General features: G+C 36.5%; 1 protein-coding gene across 1 annotated transcript; it reads left to right on the top strand.

The window, feature by feature from the left end:
• The first annotated feature begins 5,324 nt into the window (after positions 1–5,324).
• Positions 5,325–26,733, top strand: FDX1 (ferredoxin 1). The gene is made up of 4 exons (XM_007494861.3): positions 5,325–5,753; positions 16,265–16,389; positions 18,829–18,958; positions 21,192–26,733. The coding sequence occupies exons 1-4, from the start codon at positions 5,569–5,571 to the stop codon at positions 21,304–21,306; spliced, it is 555 nt and encodes a 184-aa protein (XP_007494923.1). The 5' UTR covers positions 5,325–5,568; the 3' UTR covers positions 21,307–26,733.
• The last annotated feature ends 317 nt before the right edge of the window (positions 26,734–27,050 follow it).

Genomic DNA, 27,050 nt, shown 5'->3' with positions numbered 1-27,050 from the left:
TTGGATTTTGGTTTCCTAATTAGGACTTTGGATTCTGGTGAGATTAGTATTCAGATTCCCATTTGAAGTCTGAAGGCATTAGGACTAGGATTTAGGGTATTTGTAGCTAGGTGTTCTACTTCTTTCCTATATTTCCCACTTTAATATCTCTACCTTGCTGTAAATAAAAGCTCCTTATGGTAATTTTGACTTGAGAAGTTAATTATTTTTATAAACAGCAACCACAATAATTTAAAAAAATATTTTATATTTGCCAACTCCCTTTTTAATTATTACAAAAGCCAGAATTGAACAAGTGAAAAATGAAGTAAAAAAGTTAAAGAAAGAAATGTTTATATTCTTTTGTGAAAGCTATTTGATGTTAACTTGTTATGTCATATCAAGGAGATATTAAATGGTCAAAATAATATTGGGGTAGTAATCACTGGAATTGATATTGAGGTGAATACATGAGATGGAAACTTTGATGGTACTTGAGACATTTCCAAATCTCTGTTATCCCTAGAAACTTGAGGGGAGATATAGTTAAACTTTTTAAAGGATCTAGCCTATTAGTCACAGTGTAAATTGGGCTAGTGGCCTCAGAGCTTCTGTGCTTTACATCTTCATAATTTCTGCAAAGTCTGTCCCATTAGATATAAACTTCTTGGGAAGGACTATTTTTGCTTTTTACTTGTATCCTAGCACTTAGCACAGTACCTAACATTCAATAAATGACAAATCAATGCTTTTTTTTTTAAACTAACTGATTACTTGGAAGACTAATTCAGGTAGCTGCATATAGAATGGATTGAGTATGGGTATGAGAGAAAATTGGCAAAGAGGAGACTAGTAAGAAAGAGTTCAAGCAAGAGTTAATAAGAGTCTAAAGCACTGTAGAATAATGGTGTAGAAAGCACTAAAAGAAAAACCTTATCCTTTGAGCCTTTTTAAAGCTTTAATTTTGCCTTTCTCTTATTCACTCAAAAATGCCTAGATCAAGTTTTGCACATCCTGATAAGTAGGATCATATGTGCAGATTATGTTCTCCAGGGTTTTTATGACTACAATTGGTTCATCTTCATATGAGGGAACATTTTATTTAAATTTTTTTAATATCCTGGGGAGTAAAAGGCATGTGGGGCCTTAAGGTCACCATGCATCCATTTGTACGTAATATGGGCAATTCCCTTAAGGGGAAAAGTACTTCATACGTTCATGTGAGGTCCTAATTTTTTTGTGGACATTTGCTTCCATACTGAAAATGTAAGAGGAGGGGTGGGGAAGGGGGAGGGGAAAGAGTACAGTCTGGTGATGGGCAGGGCTGTGGGCTGGGAGAAGGGACAGTAGATTGCGGGGCACTGGGAGAAGGGGCAGTGGATGACAGGTTGGCAAGGAGTTGCATGAGCTATGAGAGGAGAAATTCTGCCTGAGGAACAGGTAGAGAAGGTAGAGAGGTATCTTCCACTTGAGGCAAAAGTGGAGAAGGGTCTTCCTGTTGTACCTGAAGATCAGGCACAGATTTCTTCAAAATCTCCAGTTGGGCTTTCTTTTGGGCCTGCATTCAGGCCTGCATTTGAATCTGCATGTTAAGTAGGCAGGCCTTTTGGTGTTTATTATTGAGATAGAAAAATAAAACTTCCTAATATTAATAAAAGAAAAATCCAGTCTGTGCCTCTATGGTTATCAAAAACCCCATGGGACAAAAAGCTGTCCATCTGAGTTTTCAACATTGTGCTTTATTTTGTGAACAGAACAGAACAAACAAAGCAAAACAGCAGGTGCAGGTGTAAACTGCCACCAGTAGGAGCCCAGGGACAGGATTGGGCAGGAAATTGGAGGTTGCACAGGGGTGGGGGAGAGTTTGAGAGGAAAAATAATCCACGTGTGTGTGTGTGTGTGTGTGTGTATGTGTGTGTGTGTGTGTGTGACTTCTGTACTAGGGGGTGGTTGGGGAAAGGATGTATAATTTACTTGCTTCTGAAGAACCCTCAGCAGAGGGTCTGGTGGTAGGGATCAGGCAAGAGTTTCAGGCTGGGCAGGGATCAGTGAGAAGTAGAGAGCCAGATGATTGCCCCAGTGGGAGGGATAAAGTTGGGAGTGGTGATGGGGAGCCTTTGAGTGGAGAGGCTCATCCAGGGGGGCAGGTGGGAAGGGCAAGAGAGAGGAGAAGAGCAACTGTAGCAAGAAGCAGGAGGTAGGTAGGATGAAAAACAAACAAACAAAAAAGAATGATAGAGTACCAGATCTGAGGTGCCCAGGGGAGATCTGGATCTGGAGAGAGCTAGGAGGAGGAAAAGGTAGAGGAGGAGGGGAAGGAGGATAGTGGGAAAGCAAGGAGAGAGGGGATCAATCAGAAGATTTGATGGGGAAAAAAAGCTCTTCCCAGCAGGGGGTCCTCTGGTGAGAACTTGGCTGGAATGGGGGAAGGAGGGAAGAGGGTGGCAGGAGAAGCTGGGATGGAAGAGGGAAGGAGGGGCAGTAGAAATTGGCAGGGAAAAAGAGCAAGGCTAGGGAGGTCTCAATGGGGTCCCTGGAGGAGCTGGACAGTTTAGTTCTGCAGGGAGGATGAAGCTAGGAGGAAAAGGAGGGAGAGAGAGAAATCAGCCAGAGAGGCTAGGCTGGAGATGGGGAAATGAGGAAGAGAGAGGGGAAAGGTAGGAGAGAGATCAGCCAGATGGCAAAGTAGCCCCATGGTGGATCTCAGCAGGGGTCCCCAGAGGAGCTGGTGGAGAAAAGAAAAATCTTGGCTCCAAAGAGGGTCCAGAGGGAAGAAGGAGGTGGAGAAAGAGGTGGAGAAAGAAGGGAGAATGGGAAGGGTGAGGGGGACAAGGTATCAAAGGGAGCAGTTGGAGTGGAAGCTGGGTAGTAGCTTCCCAACTTTTGAGGAAAGCCAGCCATTCACTCACCCAAGTTCCCTCCAAGAGGCAGATCAAGACAATGACTTGAGCTGAAGGTGACTCCTGAGGCCGAGTTTCTTCCTTAAGCTGCCTTCCTTTTTGAAGCTGATTTCCTTCTTGGAGTTGACTTCCCTAGCCCCAGAAAATCAGGGCCTTTTATAGTGGTTTCTCATCCCTTCCCCTTTTTAAAGGGCCAATCTCAGCTTCCAAATTGTCTAGCATTGCCCAGGGGGCAGTGTCTGTAGGATCAACTTCTCACCCTCTGAAGGTTAAGTTCTCATTAAAAAGATTCAGTTTTCTGGCTGATTTGAGTTTCTGAGGGTATGAATTCACTAAGTGGTTTGTGATCTTCTCCACTTAGTTCAAGCTTGTGTTGATTCAGTCAAAAGGTAGACAAAGGATAGTTAAACTGTCTTTATAATCTAGTGAGGTACTAAGTAGGGATACTTAAGTTATTGTTAACCCAGGGTAGACAATAGAGTAAAGAATTCTCTTTCACATTATCCCTCATGAGTTTTATTTGCTTTTAGATTCACTAGTCTTGTAATCATACCTGTCTTTCATCAGTAGTTTCTGAAATATTTCAAGTAGAAGTCAACATAGCTGATTATGTCAGCATTCCAATTCTTTTGTGAGCTTTGTTTTGTTTTGGTCTGTTAGAAGATGGAGTAGAAAGGTGGTAAGGGGAATTGTAGTTTGTGGAGATTATCATTCCCCCCCACTATAATAGGGCAAACTGGTGTAATTAAAAGAATGCTGAACTTGAAGTGAAAGTACCTGATTTTCAATCCCAGTAATACCACTTTTTTATTTGTGTGATCTTGGGCAAGTTGATTAACTTTCTACATTTCAGTTTCCTTATTTGCATATTTATATATTGTGGGGAATATGGATGATATTAGAAATTGGGTCTTTTTATATTAGTTTAGAGATAAGAAGAAGAGAAGCTGGCTTGAGAAAGAATTGGAGTTTCAAACAGAGCTGAGAGTGTCAGTTTCAAGTCTAACAGTTTTTCTGTGTGGCAGTTTGTCTCTGGCAGTTGGCAGAGTTAAACTCTCTCTGAGGTCTTGAAGGAGGTAACATCTTTTCTTCTCTCTCTCTTTCTCTCTCTCTCTCTCTCTCTCTCTCTCTCTCTCTCTCTCTCTCCCTCTCTCTCTCTCTCTCTCACTATATTAGGTAGAGGGAAAGGAGAGAAATACCTAGAGGAGCTTAGTGTTTTCCTTTACCAATTTGGGAAACACTATTGACTGTCTATTGCTGTTTTATAGATTGTTTTAACTCTGAGAAGAACAAAGAAAGACCTGGTCTTTGGTTTGGACTCTGAGTCTGCTAAGGTTCAGAGTCCCAACTTGGTTCTTGCTGAGACTCAACCAGCTAGCCTTTGTTATTTTTATAATTTGGAAGTGAAGATAAGAATTTTAAGGATAATAGTGTCAGTTTATTTAGAATAGTAAAAATTCGGGTTAGTCAGATCAGGAAGGATCCGTGTAGCCTGTGGACACAGGAGAAGCTTCCTTGCAGAACCAGGGAGTTTTATTTGGATGGATATAGAATCCCTTAGAGTTTGAAATCCTTTTTTTAATCCTTATACTCTCAATAAATAGTTCATTTTTTGTAGTAAGAGTCTCCTTAGTGCCCTTATACCTGGTCCTGAAGTGAAGTTCACTTTGAGCTTCACTTCACTTAAACTGGAGATACTTTGTAAGCACAAAAAGCAGAGTATCTAAATCAGTTTAAAATCAATAATCAATTCATTGTCTATTAGTTTTACATATTGCTATGTTATTTTTACAGGGATGAACCAAATGGTTTCTGAGGCACTCTCCATCTCTTAATCTTTGATTACAAGTAATTTCTACTCTCTGGGGTTGTTTCTTTGTATGAGGGGGCTGGACTTGACCTCTAAAGTTACTTCCAACTTTAAATATTGTAAAATATATGGTGAATTTTTTAGAAAAAAGAAGAGGAAGCAGCATCAGACACATTTTCATATGCATTCTTTAGTGTTCTGCTATCTAAATCGAGTAAGCTTTATTATAATTTTTTTTTTAAAGAAAGCAGTATAAAATGGAGAATTAACGTTTCATATATAATCCTCTTTTGGGTTCCACAAAGGAAATGTTCTTTTGCGTGGATGTGTTTAAGTTCAGAATAAAATAACACACTACAGTACTAGATTGCATAAAAGAAAAGTGGTTACATAAAGTTACCAGGCAGCATTTGAAATACGCCAGACCCTCTGGTCTATTTGTCAATATGTTAAAGAAGAGCACGTAAAAAAAAAAAAAAACCAAAGATAACCATAGCATGCTGCCCAGGGTGATAATGGCCAAGAGGGGAAACCTTGACCAGTGAAGAAAAAAGAAACACAATCCAGGGACACAAAAACACTCCAGGACTGGCGTGGGGCGGAGGAGGCTTTACGTCATCCTTGCCCAATAGCCCAAGGGCAGGGGGCGGGCGCTTTGGTAGTCTTCCTCTAGTAACTCACGCACCTTCTGCAAAGCGAGCGCGAACCAACAGCACTAGGCCCTAGCGACGGCCCGTAGGTAGTGTACAACCGGCTCGGGAATCCGCAGAGCGTCTCTTGCCCTGTGCCCTTCAGCTCTTAAGTAGCCTGGCCGGGAGGTAGCGGGCGGCCTGGGAGGAGACGAAATACACTAGGCCGTCGTTTATTAACTCAGGCGGCATGGCGGCTCCAGGCTCTGTCAAGCTCTTGCTTGCCGCATCGGCGGCATTCGGGGCTGCGTCCCGCCGTTGCCTCCTCCTCGTCGGAGCCGGGAAACCGGGCAGGCACGGGGAACTAGACCGGGGAAATGCCGCTTCCCGGGGGGCGAGCCGGGGCTTCAGCTTGTCGGCGCCGAGCCGGCGCAGGTAAGAGCCTGCTGCCGCCGCAGCAACAGCAGCCTGGAAGTAAGGGGGAAAAGAGGAATTCCCGGAGCGAGCCTTGGCCCGACCCGGCTCTGTCTCTGTGTGGCCCCGGTTCTTCGCTTCCGGGCTTGTTCCGAGGAGGCTTCCTCTGCTCCCGGTCTCACCACTTCCCTCTACCTTCGCGGACCCGGTACGGACAGAGGGTGGGGCGAGGAGAACGAGCTCCCGCTGCTTCGGAGCTATGACAGCTACCCTAAAAGTCCGCTGGCTTCTGCCCTTTGACCCACCCGGCTTCCAGTTTACGGGAACTGCAGGGATCCACCTGCCCTGAGGCCCCCTCCCCCCCTTATTTATAAGTACCTTACGTTACCTTTCTTCATTTTTTTTTCCTTCCCTGGGAGATTTGTGCTCTGAAATCTTTTTATTATTAACCCTTCCCTGGGGTCACTCCTTCTTTACCCTGTCAGTCATTTACTTCTCTGGGAAGATTCTTGGGATCTTCGTGTTAGGTAAACTAAGTTGCCTATAAGTGGCCTCTGAGACAGTCAGATAGATACACTCATCTGTATGTACACCATCATATACACTCATATACATAATATGTTGTTCAATCGTTTTCACTTGTGTCTACCTCTTTGTGAGCTCATTTGGGATTTTCTTGGCAGAGATACAGGAGTACTTTGTCATTTCCTTTTCCATATCATTTTATAGATGAGGAAACTAAAACCAACAGAGTTAGGTGACTTGCTCAGAGTTACACAACTATTAAGTGCCAGGCCTGACCCTTTATTCACTGCAATACACATACAATGTATATATATTAAAAGGTCAGCTAGATGTCAGGTAGATAGATTGTTAGGCTTAGAGTGAGGAATTTTTGAGTTAATTTTCTGCCTCAGACCCTTACTAGCTATAAATTACTTATTTGGTCAGCGTCAGTTTTCTCATCTTTAAAATGGGAGTTTAAAACACCTGTTTGTTGGGAGCACCAAATGAGATGGCATTGTTAAAGTGCTTTCCAAATCTTAAAGCTCATATTTAAATGTTTGTTGTTATTATATGCCTCATGCAATACCCCAGGATTTATCTGTTCAGAAGGCATTTATTAATCACTTAACATGTGCCAGACTAAGTACTAGGGAAAAAAAATGAATGAATGAATGAATGAAAAAGCACTTATTAAGGATTTAGTATTTGCCAGACACTCCCTAAGTGCTTAGCCTATAAAGTGAGTGAAAGTATTAAAAAAAGTATTTGTTAAGCACTTAACATATGCATCACTCACTGTTCTAAGTGCCATAGGATACAAAAACAAAAAGAAAGACCATCTTTGCCCCTGAAGAGCTATCTTATGATAAAAGAAAATAACATATAGGGGGCCAGAAAAGGGCTTTTTCATCTGGAAAGTCATAAGGCCTATGAGTGAAGCCATGGGGCAGTTGATTGATACTAACTTTTCAAAAATGGCAATATTAATTTGATTTCTTTCCCTAGGGCTAGAGGTGGAAAAAAGGGTGGAAAGAGAATGATACCAATGTTAATGGCATTTAGATGGCCTGAGATTGTTAGCATTCTAAGGGCTTGCCTGGCTGTAACTAGACATGGAGAATTCAATAATCCTAGCCCAGAATCCTAGGGCAAGAGTTCAAGCAAGAGATCCCAGTTAGAGGCTGAGGAACCTTGAGCAATTTCTGCTCTTCAGGAGCTTCATCTATATTTGAGAGAAATAAGATTGTCACAGTCAACAAAATTTTCTAAGTGCGCAACACTGATCGTAAGCACTAAGGACACAAAAATAAAAGGCTGCTTTCGAAGCTCTCATAGTCTTCATGAAAGAGAAAACATGCAAACTAGAAATTATGTATTGGCTAAATTGGAAATAATTAAAAGAGATAAGGCACTAGAATTGCGAGGGATTGGGAAAGGTTTCCTGTAGAAGGTGAAATTTTAGCCAGGACTAAAGGGAAGTCAGGAGGCAGAGATGACACCGAGAGTTCCAGGCATGGAGGACAACTAGTGAAAACACCCTGATTTGGGAGATAAGAGTTGTGTCTGAGCAATAGTAAGAAGGCCACTGTTATAGACTGTAGCATCAATGGGAAGGGGGGTGGTATAAGGTCTAAGAAGACTAGAAAGATTATGTAGAACTTTGATACCAAACAGGGTTTTTTGATCCAGAGATTATAGGAAAGCAGTGGAGTTTATTGAATAAGGGATGGGGAAGTGACATGGCCAGATCAGTGCTTTTAAGGAAGATCACTTTGATGGCCCAGTAGAACTGAACTGGAGTGAAGAGAGACACAGAGACCAACCAATAGGCTATTGCAGTCAACCAGTTGTGAGGGATTAGGGACTGCACCAAAGTAGTGGCAGTCAACAAGGAGGGAGAGTATATAGGAGATGTTGTAAAGTTAAAATCGACGGACTTTAGTAACAAATTGGATATAGGAGGTAAGAGATAATGAGAAGTCCAGGATAATACCTCAGTTGTGAGCTTGGATAACTGGAAGAATGGAGTAATAGGAAAGTTAGGAAGAGGGTAGGGTTTCTTGCTATAAGGTTCAAACTTAGGGCTATTTTGATTTATACTTATTTATAATTTGGAGTATTCTTTCATAAGGTTAATAGAATAAAGTTCATATCCTTTAAGTGCTTATCTATTGGGTACTGACTTTTGGTCTTTTCTGTTTCTATTAACCTGGATATCAGAACCTTCTTTATTGGAGATATTTGATGTAAAGATTTTTTTCCCCAGTTGACTGTTGGCCTCAGTTTCCTCATTTGTAAAATGAGCTGGTGAAGGAAATGGAAAACCTTGGGTCACAAAAAGTCAGACATGACTGAAAAAAAAACTCATTGAATAGCAACAACCTATTCTATGAGATACTATTACATAAAAATAATAACATTTAAGTAGCATTTTAAAGTTCGCAAAAATGTTTTAATATTGTTTCATTTAATCTTCAAAACAACCCTATGAGGTTAGTGCTATTATGACATCCCTCCCCATTTATTAAAGGTGAGAAAATTGAGATTAATAGAAATGGAGTGACTTGACAAGGTTCACAAAACTAGTATCTACAGAATGATTCAAACTCAAATCTTCCTGAATCCAAGTTCATCATTTTATACACTGTGTCCCCTGACTGTCTTCCTACAGATATAACTAAATGATTCTCATAAAGGTAAATACAAATAAATGCAATACTGATTTTCCCTGAGCTGGTGGCCTCCATATCTTTTTCCATATCTTTTTCACACTTTCATTTCCTACCTATCACAACTTTATATGTTCATACCTTACTATATATGAGGGGAGTTCAGTATTTAAAATGATTATGCAGTGAATGATTTTGTAATGTAATCATATTTGTAAACAATCATCCCACAGTGTAGTAAGGCATATATATATATAAATCTAGGTCAGTAGTAATGGCAGAAGTGGTGGCATATGCATCTGTGATTCCTTCAGTTTCATCCACAGATCCATAGTTCCCTTTACAGATGAATGGATCCAGTTGTAGAGAGTTGCCTGAGGACAGAGAGGTTAAGTAGCACTTGGAAATACTCACTCCCACAGATAGTGTTAGAGGCACGATTTGAACCCAGGTATTCCTGTCTTCAAGTGCTGCACTCAATATCATTATACTATGTTGCCTCCCCACACTAATTCTCATTTTTATATAGTACTTGCTAAATTAAACAGCCGTTTTCTAACAGGAACTCTGTGACTTAGGTAGTACAAGTATTATTATCTTCATTTTATAAGTCATGAAAACTAAGACCCAGAGAAGGTTGATTAGTGGATATAGAATTAGGTCACAAGGAATTAAATAGTCCTAGGTGATATTTTCATTGGGCCCTCTCTGGCAAACTAACCAAAATGCTTATCAGCTAATCAGTGCACTCATTCCCTTGGATAGTGCTAGAAACAAACAGCAAAATTATTCCTTACTCTTGTTTGTCCATCAGTGTTCTAACATCATTCCTTGAGATTTAGTTAATTATATCACTATTCATTTTGTGTTAATTACATGAAATCTGGGGTCTGTCTTAGTCTTAAAAACAGTGACACTGGGCCTGGCCTGATCAGTTCAACCTGCTATTCAGTGAAGAAATCTCCTCTGCATCAGTAACAGATTGAATCTGTCATCTACTTGAACACTTCCATTGATTGGGAACCCACTTGAGTTTATATTTCTGTTTTTCACATACTGTGTATTAAAGTCAAACTAAACTATTAGCTGTTTACAAACACAAACTCTGTTGAGTGCCCAGGTGCCATCTTGTGTGTGAAACCTTCTCTCTCAATTCTCTCCCTTCTCAAATTAAGTTGTTATACTTTATTTGTATATGTATTTTATCCTTTCTGTAGAACATAATCCTTAATCTTTTTGGTCTCAAAGATTTTTTCATTTTTCTTTGTATTCCTAGTTAGATATTAATTGGATTAATTCAACAGCATGTTTACAAACTGCCACTTAGTGTGGAATACTTCTGCAGTTGGCTAATTTCATTAATCTTTTGTTGGTACTTACCTTCACTTTAAAAGAATTAAATTCACAGATCTTATGCCCACATTGCGGGGACATACAGACTTTTTGGAATGCACAGATGGATCTCTATGCAATGGCTGTACTCCAGGAGAACTGACCTCCAAGTGTGTAAGAAAAATTTGCATCCAATTGGTATTTTCCTAATTATTTGAAATCCACCAAGAAATTCATTAGCAACTATTATAGATTGCATCCTCATTTCCCCCTGGCAACTTTATCAGTATAAATAGTTTGATTTATAAAATGGGTGAGGTATAGGAGGTAAAATTTTGAGGTGATGGAGGGTCAGCTCATTTCCCAATGCTCTATAGAATCTGATCTTTAATGGGAAGAAAGCGTACTATTCTTAAATTTGTTAAATAAAAATCTTTTATTGTCTATAAGCCTCTTTTCTCACTAACCCCCTTCTTGCTTCCTCTGGATCTCATAATGTTGAAAAGATTAGATAAATAAATACTTGAGCAAATAAAACTGAATCTCCTACCTGCTTTTACCTTTCTTTTCTTCCCTCATTCTTCATTCATCCATTTTCTTATATCCAATTAAATCAAACTATAACTATCTTTGTCAGTTTTTCCTTTAGGTATAAGGAATGAAAATGAACAGTCTAAACTTCCTTCACCAGCTGTTAAGAAAACCGCTTTTCTTTTTCTTTTTTAAACCCTTACCATCTGTCTTAGAATCCATACTAAGTATTGATTCTGAGGCTAAAGGGTGATAAGGGCTTGGGGTTAAGTGACTTGCCCAGGGATACACAGCTAGGATGTGTCTAAGGCTATATTTGAATCAAGGTTTTCCTGACTCCAGACCTGGCTCTCTATCCCCTGTGCCACCTACCTGTCCTGCCTGTCTTTTTAAAAGGATGTTTTCTCTGTGAAGTAGAAATCTTTTTAGAATGTAAAACACAAGGCCAGCTAGGTGGCTAAGTAGATAGTGCACCAGGCCTGGAATTAGAAGGACTGTGGTTCAAATCTCAGATACTCCCTGGCCGTGTGACCCTAGACAAGTCACTAGTACTTCTGTCTTAGAGTTGTTAGTTACTAGGACAGAAAGTTTGGGTTTAAAAAACAAGCAAAAAGAATGTAAATCACTGTAGTATATGAATACTATTAACTGGCATTTTGTTTATTTAATGACCCCCTCCTATCATTGCAATACAACTGTAACATCACCTAATATTATTTTTCTTTTCCTTAGTTATGATATAGAAAAAGAAGTTATCAGGGAAGATGTTTCCCTTTGTATTTTCTAAAAATACAATTCATGAAGACATACAGCTTGTGCTTATCATATTTGCAAGTGACACAAAGCTAGATGTCAGTCAGCATCCTAAAAGACCTAGAGGCTAGATCCTAAAAAAACTAGAGTAATGGACTAAACTTAATAAGATGATATTTAATTGGAATATATGTAAAATTTCTTGAGGTGCCTTGGGTCTTTAAAAGAGTTTTGCAATTTTCTAAAGGCAATCTAGCTTTTCTTCTGTTTAATTCTGTAAACCTTAAAATTTCTTAGACTTGTGAATGGAATTCTTTTTTTTTTTATCCTCCCAAAGCTGCTACAGGCTCCGGACCTGTTGCGTGAGGTAGGGAACAGCCTCTGGAATTCGCTCACTTCCTGTGGAGAGAGCGAATTCCAGAGGCTGTTCCGTACCTCACTTCCTGTGCCTCACAAGTGCTAATGGTTGGCTCTAGCTTGGCTTAGGACAGCCCAGGTGGGCAGTTAGTTATTTCTGATTTGTCATTGACTAGCACATGCCCGTGTAGTGGGGGTGTGCACAATTTTTGGGTGCTATACCGAGATGGAGACTTTTGAAATTCACAACAGAGAGCGCTCTGCATGCCACCCTTGACACAGGTTCACCATCACAGGCCTAGTGCATACTGCCTTTCCACTTTGTTATTGATTCTAAGATAGAAGATAAGAGGTTTTTGTTTTGTTTTGTTTTTAAGTACAAATTATAATTTTTTTCCTCTCACATCTTGCTACTTATCTTCTCCCCTTCATTTGTGTGGACACATTTCTAGAAAGAAAAGTCTATCCTGATAAATCTATCACTCTAAGGAAACAGCTTTATTCAAGGTTATTATTTTTAAACCCTTACCTTCCATCTTGGAGTCAATACTATGTATTGGTTCCACGGCAGAAAAGCAGTAAGGGCTAGGCAATGGGGGTTAAGTGAGTTGCCCAGGGTCACACAGCTAGGAAGTATCTGAGACCAAATTTGAACCCAGGACCTCCCATCTCTAGTCCTGGCTCTCAATTCACTGAGCCACCCAGATGGCCCCTCTATTCAAAGTTATTAATGACCTTCATATTACTAAACCTGATGTCCTTTTTGGTTTTGTCTTCCTTGACCTCTAAGTATCCTTTGACTCTGGACTCCTCTGTTCTTAATATTTTCATATCCAGGAGATCTCACTTTCTTGGTTCTCCCCTTATCTCTGATTATTCTTTCACTTTTTTATTGGCTGCTCTTATTCCCACCCCTAGGGCATTCCTCAAGGGATTTTTAGTTCTCTTCTTCTGACTTCCTTGGTGATCTCATCACCTTCTTGAAGATAATTGCCTGCAGTATATTTCTCCCCTCTCTCATTCTCTAGTTGCCTGCTGGGCATTTCCATTTGGGTGGTACTGGTATCTTAACCTCAGTATTCCTTAAATTTAGACTCATCTTTTCCCTACAACCTGCCCTTCTCCCTAACTCCTTTATTTTTTGTAGCCATGTCTTTGTGCCCATTCCTTCTCATCTAAGCCATTATAAGAGCCTCTAGTCTTAAGATCATAGTGCCCATAGATTTAGATCTGAAAGGGATGTTAGAGATGACTGAGTCCAACACCCTTATTTTACAGGTGAGGAAATGAGACTTACTATTTCTCTCCTTTCCATTATCATCTTTCACCTCAGTGGTGTCAAACTCAAATAGAACCTGAACATAAGCATCCTGGTATGGACTACATACTGATTTACTTTTAAAATGTAGTATTGTCTGTTTTATTGTTTTTTTTATTTATTGTGTTAAATATTTCCTAATTACCTTTGAATCTGGTTCTAGCCACATTGGGGCCAGTGTGGGGAGTATTGCAAATGGGCTGTTTGACACTTGTGAGTACTTTTTATTTTTTTTATTTTTATTGATATCTTCTGTGTTTTGTGTCATCTTAGCTTTCCCCAGTGTTCTTCCATCTCCCAGAGAACCATTGCATAAAACAAATGGTATTTTTAAAAATAATGAAGAAAAAGAAGAGAAAAAACATCAGTTTAACCAATCAATACACTGAAAAAAATCTTAAAACATATGCAGAATGAAACACGTGGCCCTCCCTCTTGTCTCTACAAAGGTGTAGAGGCAGCCTCTCATATCTCTTCATTCCAATCATGCTTGACCTTCATGCAGGTTTTGCTACATTCATTTCTGATTTTTTGTGTATAATTCTTTCCATTTACATCATTGTAGTAACTGTATATTCTTTTCTTTTCTCTACTTATATTTACAAATACAAAAAAAGAAAGATACTAACAATCTAATAAGGGAAACAGCACACAAAAGAAAGCTGAGAAGGGAGAGGGGGAGAGGAAGGCCAGTGGGAGGGAGGAGGTAATTGAGCAGCATAACTTGGATTTCTGATGATGTGGTGATTTGCTAAGCACTAAGGACATCAATCTTGTCAAGTCTTGTCTAGAAGGTACAGAGAGCCTGAAGGGAAGTCAGTAGAGTGCTGATGATATGGCAGTTCCCTCTTTTACAGATGGGATAACTAGCCATGAAAGCAGTAATACTCAGGTTTAAGTGTTGCCTCTGATGCATTTAGTTGTGTGATTATGGGAAAGTCATTTAACTTCTCAGAAATCTAAATTCCTTTAGACTATAAATTGCAGACAAATTTTCTCCTCTATTGGTGCAAGGAGTCCTTATGATAAAAATCATAGAAGCCTCCCTCACTCCCTCAGCCAAAGGTACAGATAATTAGAATGAAGCACAGGGGTTAAGAGAGTCTTGTTCCTCATCTTTCTTTGAGTACTTTTCTTTTCCTTTGCTTTGCATTCCACTTAATCTGGTATCATGATTGTTTGTGTGCCTTTTTTCTGTATTGTTTCATAAGTTCTCTGAAAGCTTGTCCTATGTTGTGCCTGTCTTTGTGTCTGCACGTAGGTGTGCTTGATGAATGTATGCTGAATTGAATTGATGACCCAGGGGATCTGTGTTCCTTTCCTTCAGCTCTAACCACATTCTGTGATTATATTTGTCACTTTTTCTAGTTGTTCCTAATGGAACCATCTGTTGCCAGTTGTTGCCATCTATTGGCAGTTGTGAAAATTGCAATAAAATTATTTTATGGAGTACTTTTTTGCACAAGGATAAAAATTAAGGTAGTTAGAAAGAATGATAAAACAAAACCCAAATGTTTAAATTAAATAATTTATTCAGCTATCTTGCTGGAGATGGATGGAGAACATTATATGGCAAAATATTGTACATATTTCATTGAACCACTGATAGCATGTAGGTCTTGACACTGAATCCTCCATATAAAACATCAGCAGATTAATTATTTTGTGGTAATGTTCAGTGAACAAAAATGATTTTCTCTTTGTTAGAAAGTAGGTTCCATACTTTGTCAACAGTCTTTTGCAATTGTGGTTCCACATAGTTTTAAAGTGTTTTTAAATTGGCTTGATGATATAGTATATAAATTATTCTAGTTCTCACTCCATTTTGCATACAAATCTTCCAAGATTCTCTAAAATTGTGCCCCTCATCAATAGCACAATAATATTTCATTTGTATTCATGTTCTAGAATTTGTACATCGATTCCCTAACTGATGAGCTTCTCATTAGTTGCCAGTTCTTTGTGACTTCAAAAGAGCTATGATAAGTATTGTTGTATTTGTGGGTCCTTTTCCTGTTTCTTTAATTTCTTTCGGGATTAAGACTAGTAGCCTCAGGGTAGTCCTTAAACACAGTTTCTAGCTTCTTTCCCATTTTAATATTAACATTGAGGGGTCCAAACAGGATTATCAAGGTATTTTGTGTGGTGACAGACTGTTCTGATGCCTCCCAGCACCAGTATTCTAGTTCTGCATAGAATTTTATTAGAGAGTTTCTAATTGATGTATTTTTCTCTACCGAGTTATCCATACTTCTTGATTCTTTCTCTTAATGACATGTACCTTGGCTGAGCATAGTACAGTCTGAAGTTGGAAGAGATTATAATAGATAAGTGCTATATAAATATGCCCCTAAACAACATCATTATTTCATGGAAGGAAGATGTAAAGTGAAGCAATGTTTGAGAGGGAACTCTATAGGACCAAGTTGGAGATAGGGGAGATGGAAGGGAAAACCACTCACCATCCAGTGATATGCCAGTGTTCTTTATTAATGTTATTATTCTGCTCAGATTGTATCCTGCAGGGTGGAACCTTAAATATGATTTAGTTCAATCCCTTTGTTTTCTATATGAGGAATCTGAGGTCTAGTTGCATGTCCAAAGTCATACAACAAATAATGAGATTATAATTTTAGGACTTCCTACCAGCATTCTTTACAGCAATGTAATGGGGATATACCTGTTGCTTTCATTTTGTAGATAAACTTTTGATGAATGAGGTCTTTGTTTCTGAGCTCTATACATTATTTAATTACTAGTATGGGAGTTGTATTTTGATTAGGTTAATCTGATTCTTGGTATAAAGAGGTTATTGATAGATATTGAACATATGTAAATTGTTGGTTGATGAGAAATTTGCTAAATCTCAGAATTTGTGGTTTGTACCAACATCTTCCTATTTAGGTGATCCTTTGAAAGAGAAAGGATGAAAAGTTCAGAAATACCTTTAATGCTGTTTAGCTACATTTTTATATGTTTGGCTTTGTAGGCTTCAAAAAGCTTTCTTATGAATATTTGTCAAAGTTTAAAGAATAGTAAAATGCTTTTTTTTTTTTTAATTCTAGCTCAGAAGATAAGGTAACCATTCATTTTGTAAACCGGGATGGTGAGAAATTAACAACCCAAGGAAAAGTTGGTGACACTCTACTAGATATTGTTGTTAATAATAATCTAGACATTGATGGGTTTGGTAAGTAGAAATAATTTAATATAGTTGTGAAACTATTGATTGTTTTCCCCCAAAAAATTATATTTGGCAGCACAAATTATTATTAAACTCTAACTTATAAAATTTGCCAGAGAATTGTTCATCTCAATCAAGCAAAAAGTAGTTAAGTACCTATTGTGTACCTAAAACCATGTAGATAATATTCATAATCTTTGAATCAATTAGTTCAATCCTTTTATATTGTATATCTCCAAAAGAATAGCCCTAGGGCTATTCATGGACAAGTCATTTAACTTTTCAATACCTATAAATGACCTTTTATTGTATTATTGTATTTTGTGCTGAGAGTTGAAAAGAAACTTAACTTTTTTGTTTTTGTTTTTGATTTAAACTCAACTACCTTTAGCCTCACTATTCATCTGGTAAGAACCAAAACCCAGGGTTGATTCAGAGAGTTTATCAAAATAGGGAAAATGAAAAGTCCAATATAATATAATATTATAATATAATATAATATAATATAATATAATATAATATAATATAATATAATATAATATAATATAATATAATATAATATAATATAATATAATATAATATAATATAATATAATATAATATAATATATACAGATATCAGGAATAGTTTATATATATTCTACTTGACTCAGAGATGATCTAAACTATAATATTGCTTTGTAATTTTATAAGGTACTTCTGTGAGACAAAAAGATCCCCACCCCTTTCCAAAGAGAAGAAAAAAAAGTGGCAAATTAATTCATTTAATGAGATTACTAGAATTAATGGGAATTTTAATAAAACTATTAAAAGACATGTAATCTAAAGAACAATTGAAGGAACTTTGGGTGTTTAACACAGAAATTTAGGAGATAATTGCTTTTAAGTATTTGAAAGAGCTATCAAAGAATTCCAGAAGGTAGAACCAAAGCAGATAGTTAAAGGGAAACATTTTGACTCAAGAACAACATTTTAAGAATTAGACCTTTCCAAAAGTGGATTGAGGGGAAGATAGGTAATGGTTCAAATTTGTCCTCAGATACTTCTTAGCTTAGACCCTGAGCAAGTCTCTTAATCCCAATTACCTAGCTCTTCTGACATGGAATTATTATTATTATTATTTATTAAAGGTTATTTAAACAAAGAGTGGTTCAAACCATTGTATTATATAGTAAGTTTCCTGTCACTAGGTGTGTTGCAAAAAGAAAAAAAAAGTGATGTTAATATATGTGCCTTTTAGCAATATTTTTCTCTCCCATTTCCATGTCGGTGCACAAGTAGTCCCTACATTTAGTATATACTTCCTCCCTCACCTCCATTTCTTAGAATGCTGGTCCTTTAAACAGAGCTTAGTGCCACCTCCTACACAAGTCCAATCTAGATTTACACTAGATGTTACACTCTTGTTTAAAATTACTTTCTATTATTTTGTATATACTTTGTACTTATTCTATACAGAGCAAGGACTGCTTTACTTTTTACTCATCCTCAGCATCTAACATAGAACTTTGAATATCGTAGGTACTTTATGAATATTGAATTCAATTGGATATATGTGAGAGAAGAAGAGAGACAGAGAGGGAAAGAGGAGAGAGAGAGGGTGGGGGGAAAGTAATTGAATCAAGAAGTGAAATTAGTCATCATACTTAAGAGAAAACTAGTCTGGTTCTAGAATGCAGGATACATCAGAGGCAAGAGAGACTAAAGAGTGAAGAATGAGATAATTGATAGACAAGTAGTATTGGTGGTCATGGAAATCAAGGAAGGACTTAAAGCAACGTTGTGGAGGAAAAATCAATGACTTGCTGATTGAGTGTCTTGAGATTATAAAAACAAGATTTTTTTTGTAGATTAAAAAATTCCAACAAGAAAACCTTGTTCCCACCCTTTTAAAGTCATGTAATTCATAGTGACTCATTTGATCATGCTCTGACCATGTGAAGTGAGATATTGATAGAGTTTTTCATACTTTCTTCCTACAAGTAGACTCATTTTCTTCTTACTAGTTACTAAAGTTACTTTTTACTCATCCTCAGCATCTAGTTAAAAGTATTTTGTAAAACTTAATGGCTTGTGCTGAGTTCTGTGGGAAAAAGTTAACTAATGTAAAAAATGGCATGTGTTTTCTTTTTAGGTACACATTTTGTTTCTCCTTTAAATTGTGATGGCACTTACCCTGTAATGTGTTTTTTTTTACTGAATTCTTCACAGCATTTATATAGTAGCAACTCAACAAATGATTGGTTGATTTCTTCAAACAGAAAGTATTGATAGAAAAAAATTGCTGATTTTTTTTCATTTTTTATTCTCATTCCCAATTGAGGAAATTGTCCTCCCATTTTAAAGATCTATGGTAGAAACTCTTAATGGGAAACCTTTAGCGTTAACTTTAGGGAACACATTGTATTTCTTTTAGTGTATCAATTCAATCTTTTTCCTGTTTGTAGGTGCCTGTGAAGGAACATTGGCTTGTTCCACCTGCCATCTTGTCTTTGAAGAACACATATTTGGAAAGTTAGAAGCTATTACTGATGAGGAGAATGACATGCTTGATCTGGCCTATGGACTAACAGACACGTAAGATTTTAGGATCTATTTATTGGTCTGAGTAAAAGTTAAAGAGTTATAAAATCACTTATTTCCAAGGCTAGCCACATGAGAAAGTCTCTTTCATCTAACACATTATATTTATGGTTGAAGTAGAATGATGCTGTATGTATGTTATTTCTATTTGCTAAATTGGTCCACTAAATTGGAATCATAAACATCTGTAAATTGTCATCAGAGCTTTCTCTCTACTTATATAGGTATATTTATGTTTGTGTTCAGTATGGAGTGAACACAGCAATGGAGCAAATTTAAATTGAGGAAACATTCTTTTTTAAGGACTTTAGTATATGCTAATTCTAATCATGATAAGTAATTTTTCTTTTCAGAAGTCTCTACCACATAACATGGCACTTTTATCAGCAGAATTATTTTTCATCTCATTTAGAAATGGATTTGTAAAAGGTTTTTTGTAAAAGGTTTTAGAGAGGTCGTTATTAATGAAATTTTACATAATGGAATTTTTATATGTGACCCTAATTAGAAATCAACTTTTTTCAAAGAAAATTTTGAAATAAAGAACAAAGAACAATTTAATTCCTTCATTGGCTGACAGTGAGAAAAGAGCGTTTTTCTTTAGGATTTCAGAATAAAGCAAAGCATGTATGACTATTTTACCTTCTGGATATTCAGGAGCCATAATCACTACCAAATATCTTTCTTCTGTAGGAAAATATTTAGAGGATGTACTAACTTGTTTCTGAATATTTTTTAATTCATATAGTAATGAGTAATTCCTTGCCCTTTTGGGCAAGATGCACTCACTCATTAGAGTGCTTCAGCAGGTCAGATAGCAGTGTTCTGGTGTATGAAGGACATAATGGCAGGGGCCTTGAAGACCTTAGAACACAGCAGCAAGGGACATGATAAAGCCAAGAGGTCCTCCTACTGACCTAAAGGATTGAAGTTGGTGACTTATTGCTCATCAATAGCTCATCATAGCTTTTATAACTTCATAATTTTTGAAAAGGCAGTTTTTGGATTACCTCTGAATAATTATTCATACTCCCTCTATACTGTTATTCTTCATGTAATTGAGATTTGGCTATATGAGGCTTTGCTTTTCTGCAACTTAAAAGTTAAAATATTGTGAGCAATGTTCTACTTTTGGATATTTTCTCTTCCTTTGGCTTCCATAGCACTTTTCTCTCCAGGTTCTCATCTCACTCCTTCACAATATCTTTATGAGTTCTTGTGTCACATCTTGCCACTTAAGCATAGATTTTCCAAAAAACAATGTTCCAGGCCTTCTTTTTGTGCTCTCTAATGTGGCAATCACATATACTCCCATATATTCAGTTATCACTTTCTATCCAGATAATTTCTAGATCAAATGAATATATCTCTCTTGAAATCCAAGCCTGAATCTCTTTCAATCTTCTGAAAATCACTACCTGTATATCCTGATAGATCCTTTAACTCTGTATGGCTAAACTGAAATGACCTTCCGTTCCCAACCTTGCCCCTTCTTCATCCTCTCCTGTTTCCTTTGATGTGACTACCATACACCCAGTCACCCATGTTTGAACCCTCAGCATCCACCTGGACTCTTTCCTTTTCTTCACCCTCTACTAGTTGCTAGATACTGCCTTCTTTCCAGCCATACTATCAGTACTCAGATTTTGTCCTTCGTCTCCTTGGTCTCCCTTGTTTCAGGCAAATGTTTCTCTTTCCAATATGTCCTCCATACAGTTATCAAAATAATCTTCCAAAGGCATGTGTCTAATGATATCTGTCTCCAGTCCAAAAACCTTAAATGGTTCCCTTAATACAAGTGTTTAAGACCTTCATAATTTGGTTCCTGTCTACCTCTCCAGAGTTGTTACATATTATTCCTCTTCATGTTTTCTGTGTTCTAGCCCAAACTGAACTTCCCTCTGTTTTATTGAACTGAGAGTGCTGTCTCTTGTTCTGTCCATTCTCAGAGACCACCTCCCTTGTCTAGCATGTACTTCCCACTCCCTTCTGTGTTTTGGAATATTTATCTTCCTTTAAGATTATTACATGTCCCTAAAATATCTTTTCTGTACCTTTTCTTTGCTCTTGTTTTATGTCTTATATTATACTTAACTTTGGATGTATATCTTCATGGATATTAAATCAATGTATGAAAATGGCAAAGTTTTCTATGTAGGTATCATAACATGCAAGGACTCGGCTAAAAGTAAAGAGTTATATTGTTTTTTGGTTTGTTTTTCAACAGATCACGCTTGGGCTGCCAAATCTGTTTAACAAAGTCTATGAATAATATGACTGTCCGAGTACCTGAAGCAGTTGCTGATGCAAGGCAATCCATAGATCTGGGCAAGAACTCATAAACTTCAGTCAATCAGAATATTTTCATGGAATTTTACCCATATTTTTATTACAATAGTTTCTCTATGTAATTAAATGAGAACTTGCCAAATAGAATTTATTGCTGTTACTAGCTTTGATATTTTAATTTACCTTATAAAATTACTGTATTTTGTAATTCTTACAAATTATGCGGCCTTTTTTTCTTTTTGGTTAAACTTTAGATCGTACAATGTTGTTATAAGAATTCACATAATATTAGTTTACATTTTTGTAGTGTTTTAGCTTTCAAATTGCTTTTACATTACCTCATTTTATACTCATTATGCCCTTAACCTCATAGTGATATTACCACTAATTTATCTGTGGTGCGGTGCAAGATCAGCTAAATGTGTCCAACAGAGGTAGTTAGTTTTCTGACTCCTTGACTTTTTCTAATAGACTGGGAGAAATAAGGAATAAAACAGGGAGAAATTATGAATTCTTTGTTAAGAGTAATTGAGGAATGTAAATATCAGTGCAGAAAAACACATAACTGCTCAGTGAAATGCTTTATTTTCTGAATATGTTAGAACAGATACAAAGATAATTATCTGCCTTGTAATATGACCTTTCAGAGTTAAGAACATTTAGGATAATTTGAACATAGGTGCTTCTAAAGTCCCTGACAAGTCTGATCTTGATTATAACAAAGCTTACAGGAATTCTTTAAAGGAAAGTAAAATTCTTGGTACTTTTGTAAGTAAAGTAAGAGACATGTTTGTGATTTTATCTAAATGTTTGATTTGTAATATTCCTTAACAGTGGGATGAAATCATTTAAAAAATTCAGTCTTTTTTCTGCAGAGCTAGAGGGAAAAAAAAAGGAAATAATTCTGTTGGGCACTGTAATTTGTCAATCCGTGTGGAAGCAAGTTGGAATTTTCATTTTGTCTGACAGTAAATAAATTCATTAGTAGGTTAAACAATGTAGCTTATGAAACTGGAGTAAAACTTCACAAACCTAGATTAATTGAAGGACAAAGCTATCTTTAATTAAAAATGTGAATTATCTAACAGTTTTAAAGAAATACAGGATTATTACCTTGTCACAAATGACAACATGAACTAGTGCTGCTTAACAAAGTTATTTCTATATTTATTTAGGAAATAAAAATTTGTAGCTAGGATGTTGTTAATATAACCTGAGAACTTAAAAACACTTTAATTCTGTTAAACATTCCTCACCTAGCCTTGCTTACTTTATTGATCTGGTTAGCAGTCTTTTATCTGTCATAGTCCTGTAATGCACTTCACTCAAAATAGTAAATTTATCACACATTCCAAATTAGTGAGGTCCAAGTTAATTCAATTTCATGTTTTTCATTTGAGAATCATAGGACTGAAGGCAAGCTAGTCCAGCTGCTACCTGAATCTTGCATCTCTTCTTATTTGATGCTTGGGGACCCTTAGTGATTAAGAACTCACTCTCAGCAAGCTTTTTGACTGCTGTAATTGTTAAGAAGTGCTACTTTTATTTTCAGGTAAAACCTGCTTCTCTATAATTTGTACAACTTCCAGAACCAAACAGAAGAGAAGACTTTGCTGATTTTTATAAAAATCTTTGGCCTCCTTTTTAAAAAATTTTGAGATTTGTATTTGTAGAGATACATTAATTTTAAAGAGATTAACTTTAGGGCCTTTTATCACATATAAGAAATAAGATTTTTCTCATTATTTTTGTTAATTGGCCTTTTTTCCTTCTCCTTTTAACATTTTGAAAAATCATAATGGTTTATTTTGATTTTGTAGGTAATATTCAGTTTTAATTATTAGCATCTAACATTTCTTCTCTTGCCAGTACCATATTGATTCAAGGGCTAGGGGAGATGTACTTTTCAGTTTCATGCAACTTTTAGTTGTAATTCCTGGCCACTCTTGGATTAGAAATATTTCACAATCTATTAAATCCTGCCAAATTTAAGCTCCACTTTTTCCTTAGCACACACTAATACATTCAGCAAAGCAACATGGGTTTCTTTTCTTATGCTGTACTTATTTGCTCCAACCCAGTCTACACAAAGACTAGGTTTTATTGTAACATTTCTATTCCAAGTAATGGTATTTTTTCCTCTATGGCTTTATATCAGTAGATAGAGGGGGAAGCCAAGGACTCAGTAAGTCTTGCCTTGGGCACATCACTAGATGTGTGATCAGGAAGGAGCAAGTTTACATGTACAGCTTACCAATCTGTTTCCTCTTCTTTAAAAGGAAAGGGGAAGGGAGATTCTGGGTGACTCAGTGGATTGAGAGCCAGGCCTAGAGATGGGAGGTCCTGGGTTCAAATCTGACCTCAGACTCTGCCGACCTGTGTGACCCTGGGCAAGTCACTTAACCCCCATTGCCTATCCCTTTCCATTCTTCTGCCTTGGAACCAATACCCAGTATTAATTCTAAGACGGAAGGTAAGGGTTTAAAAAAAAAAAAGGAAAGGTCTCCTCCTAAGCTCTTAAATCTATGGCAACCCTGTGATTTGGAAAAGAGTTTTCACACTGGGAGGTTTTTCCTGCAATAAAATCACAGGTCCACACTAAAAAATGTTTATTTTAATTATTGTACTGTAACATTTCATTCTCATAGTTTAAAAAGATTAATTTAATGTATAGCATGGATAGTCACAGTTTCAATTAGAATTTAAGATGAATGTTTCATTTTTCAAGGTTATAGGGAAGAATGTCTAGTAAAGGATATTAAAAATACAGTTTTGGATAATATAATTTTTCTTTAATTTTGATTCATTATACCTTTTCCCCCTCATTTTTTTCTCTTTATTGCTTTTTACAGACTTTTAGCAACCTGAAATTTTGTGTTAAACCACATCTTGGATCATCAGTTTTCTTAAATGGAAAGATTTATAAATAAGAATATCTTAAAAATCAAAAAATTATGTGTCTGAACAAAATATGACACTTTTAAATGTATATCACTAGACTTTTGACATAACTTTACTAGTTTCCTCTCAAGCAAATATACAAGAATAACAGTATAAATGAGGTTGTGCAATAGAACTTCTTTAATGTGTCAACATATCACATTTTATCAAGTTATTTATTTTTAAAGACTTCAAAAAACAAGATCCTATTTTTAAAATGAGGGGACTTGGACTAGATAACCTCTGACCCTTCCAGTCCAACTCCTATGATCCTATATTCTGCTTTGCAACAATAGAGTCATTTTCAGGTCCAGGGTAAACTTAAGACCTTGGTACTTACAGTTTTTAAAACTGAAAGTTATGCATACAATACAGTTAAATATATTTCAAGTTTGGTGTTTGAATGGGAAATTTGAGTCAGTATTCAATTTGAGTTCGAATATCACCTCAGATACTAGCTGTATGACCCTAAGCAAGCCATTTGACTGCTCTATGCATTATTTTCCTCCACTATAAATGAAGAGGTTGCATTTCATGACCTCTGAGGTCCTTCCTAATGCTAAATTTAAGATCATGTGATCTAGCTATACTAAAAAAAAATCTTTTTTTGCTCTGCTGTGATTTCTTTGTACTAGAATTTCATTACTTATGTTTGTTGTTGGATATAGATTCCAGCTACTAACAGATAACCCTCAGGAAGCTTTGTTAAAGGATGCAGATATGTAATATTAACAAGCATTTTTAAAATATCTATTATATGTCAAGGACAATGCTACAAGCAGAGCATATAAAAAGAGCTCACATGCCATTAATTAACAATAAAAGTCATCCATTAACTATTATCTCTACTTCAGTTCCTACTAAACCCATTTTTTTTCTAGCTGACTTCCAAGTCTGCATTTCCAACAGTCCAGTGGGTAAAACCTATAGCACCCCAAACATACGTTCCATACCAAACTTAGCCATTTGTCCACCCCCCAAAACCAAATCTTTCTGACTGCTGCTTGTTTTCTTCATTCCTGTGAATCATCTGCCCTTGAAACCTTCATAGTAAATATGAATACAAAAAATATGTGATGAGAGGAAATAATGCAGAGAGAAGACAGAACATTTATTGAGTACAGATACATAAAAACAACAAAACATTACATATTTGCACACAAAAGAGGACACAAATTATTGGTTTTTTTGTTTCATAAAACAAAGAATTTTGCAGTTTAATTTGGAATTTGATTTTATTTGGTCAAATTTGTTGAGATTACAGTAAATGCTTGCTTCATTTAAACTTTATAATACATTATTTTTAAAAGGAAATAAAACTCATTAGCACCTTTAACTTTTCTCTCTTGCCATGTCCTGTCTATTCTACCTCTGCATTTTATTTCCATTCCCATAATCACCACCAAATGTCAGGCTGCCATGATCTGGAGCCTTGTAACAGTCTCCCACTTTTTCCCTTTCCTCTTCTAAGTAACTCATCATTCACTTTCCAGATTAACTCTTTATTAATATGTCTTATGCCAAATCTGCTCAAAACCTTCCTATAGTGCCTATACACGTTGCTTAATAAATTTTAATTGAATTTAATGATTTTCTATTGTCTAATGATTAAGTCTCAGGCAGTTTGATAAGTTTAAGATCCACCACAATCTGATGCCTCCCCATCTTTCCAGCCTTACATCAAATTATTACTGTCTAGTTATGTGTTAGCCCTGGTTCACAACATTGTCTTCTGGCTTTCCTGCTTTGTGTTATTGACTATGCCTGCAATTATCCCCACCCTCATTTCTGTCTCAAAATTAGGTCTCTAAGAGCTAAGTATCTAGATACTTTAAGAATATAAATAGTTTTCCAAAAAATCACAAACTATAAATGACCATGTTAAACAACTGGTGTTTTCCCCTTCAACTTACCAGTTTGCCAAGGTCATAGAAATCGGTGTTGGAGGGTGACATGGAAAGGTTTATACACCAAACTCTGAATTGGCCCATCTGTTTTGCAGAAATGATGACTAAACTTTATAACCATTGACCTAGAAATCCACCATTGGGTATATCTATCCCAAGGAAAGGTTCAGTATATATTAAAGTATTCAGAATTCTTTTGTGGTATCAAAGAACTGAAAACACAGCAGGAATCTATCAAATGGAGAACAGTTGAAAGAAAATAATTGAAATGTTCAATTTGGTGATAAGTATAAGGAATTCAGAGAAACAGGATCTGTATGAACTGGTAGAAAGTGAAATAAGTGGAATGAAAAACAATAATACCTATAACTATAATTGAATAAAAAGATTAGGATGAAGAAATGCCACAGCAACTAAAAAGTTGTTCAGTACAGCTAGGGAAAAGCACTTCCTTCAACTTGATATAGAGACAGGGTACTACTCAGTCAAAATTAATACCATGTCAAACAGTTACTTTATTGGATGGATATATTGGGGTTAAATTGTTGCAAAGGTAGAGTCTTTGTGTGTGGGGTATAAAATGACATGTAAAAACAAAACATATCAATAAAAAATTGGGTATCAGCTCTTCTATGAAACTTTCATTGATTCTTCTCTTAGAGAATTATATTTCCAAAGGTTTTGTGCTTTCGTTAATATGAATATGCCACTGTTGACTCATAATTTTTTATGCTGAAAGTAATCAATGAGATGACATTTGAATCCTAACAGCATTTATTTGGAGTTTAAAAAACCTATAGGGGGAAGCTAGGAAGCACAGTGATTAGAGCATCAAGCCTGGAGTCAGGAGCACCTGGGTTCAAATTTGGACTCAGACACTTCTGTCTCAGACTTGTTACTAGGACAGAAAGTAAGGGTTAAAAAAAAAACAACAAACTATAGCAATATAA

The sequence above is a fragment of the Monodelphis domestica genome, chromosome 4, assembly GCF_027887165.1.
Source record: "Monodelphis domestica isolate mMonDom1 chromosome 4, mMonDom1.pri, whole genome shotgun sequence".
Lineage (NCBI taxonomy): Eukaryota > Metazoa > Chordata > Mammalia > Didelphimorphia > Didelphidae > Monodelphis > Monodelphis domestica.
Note: the sequence above shows the minus strand (reverse complement) of the source record. Positions and strands in the feature narration are given on the sequence as shown.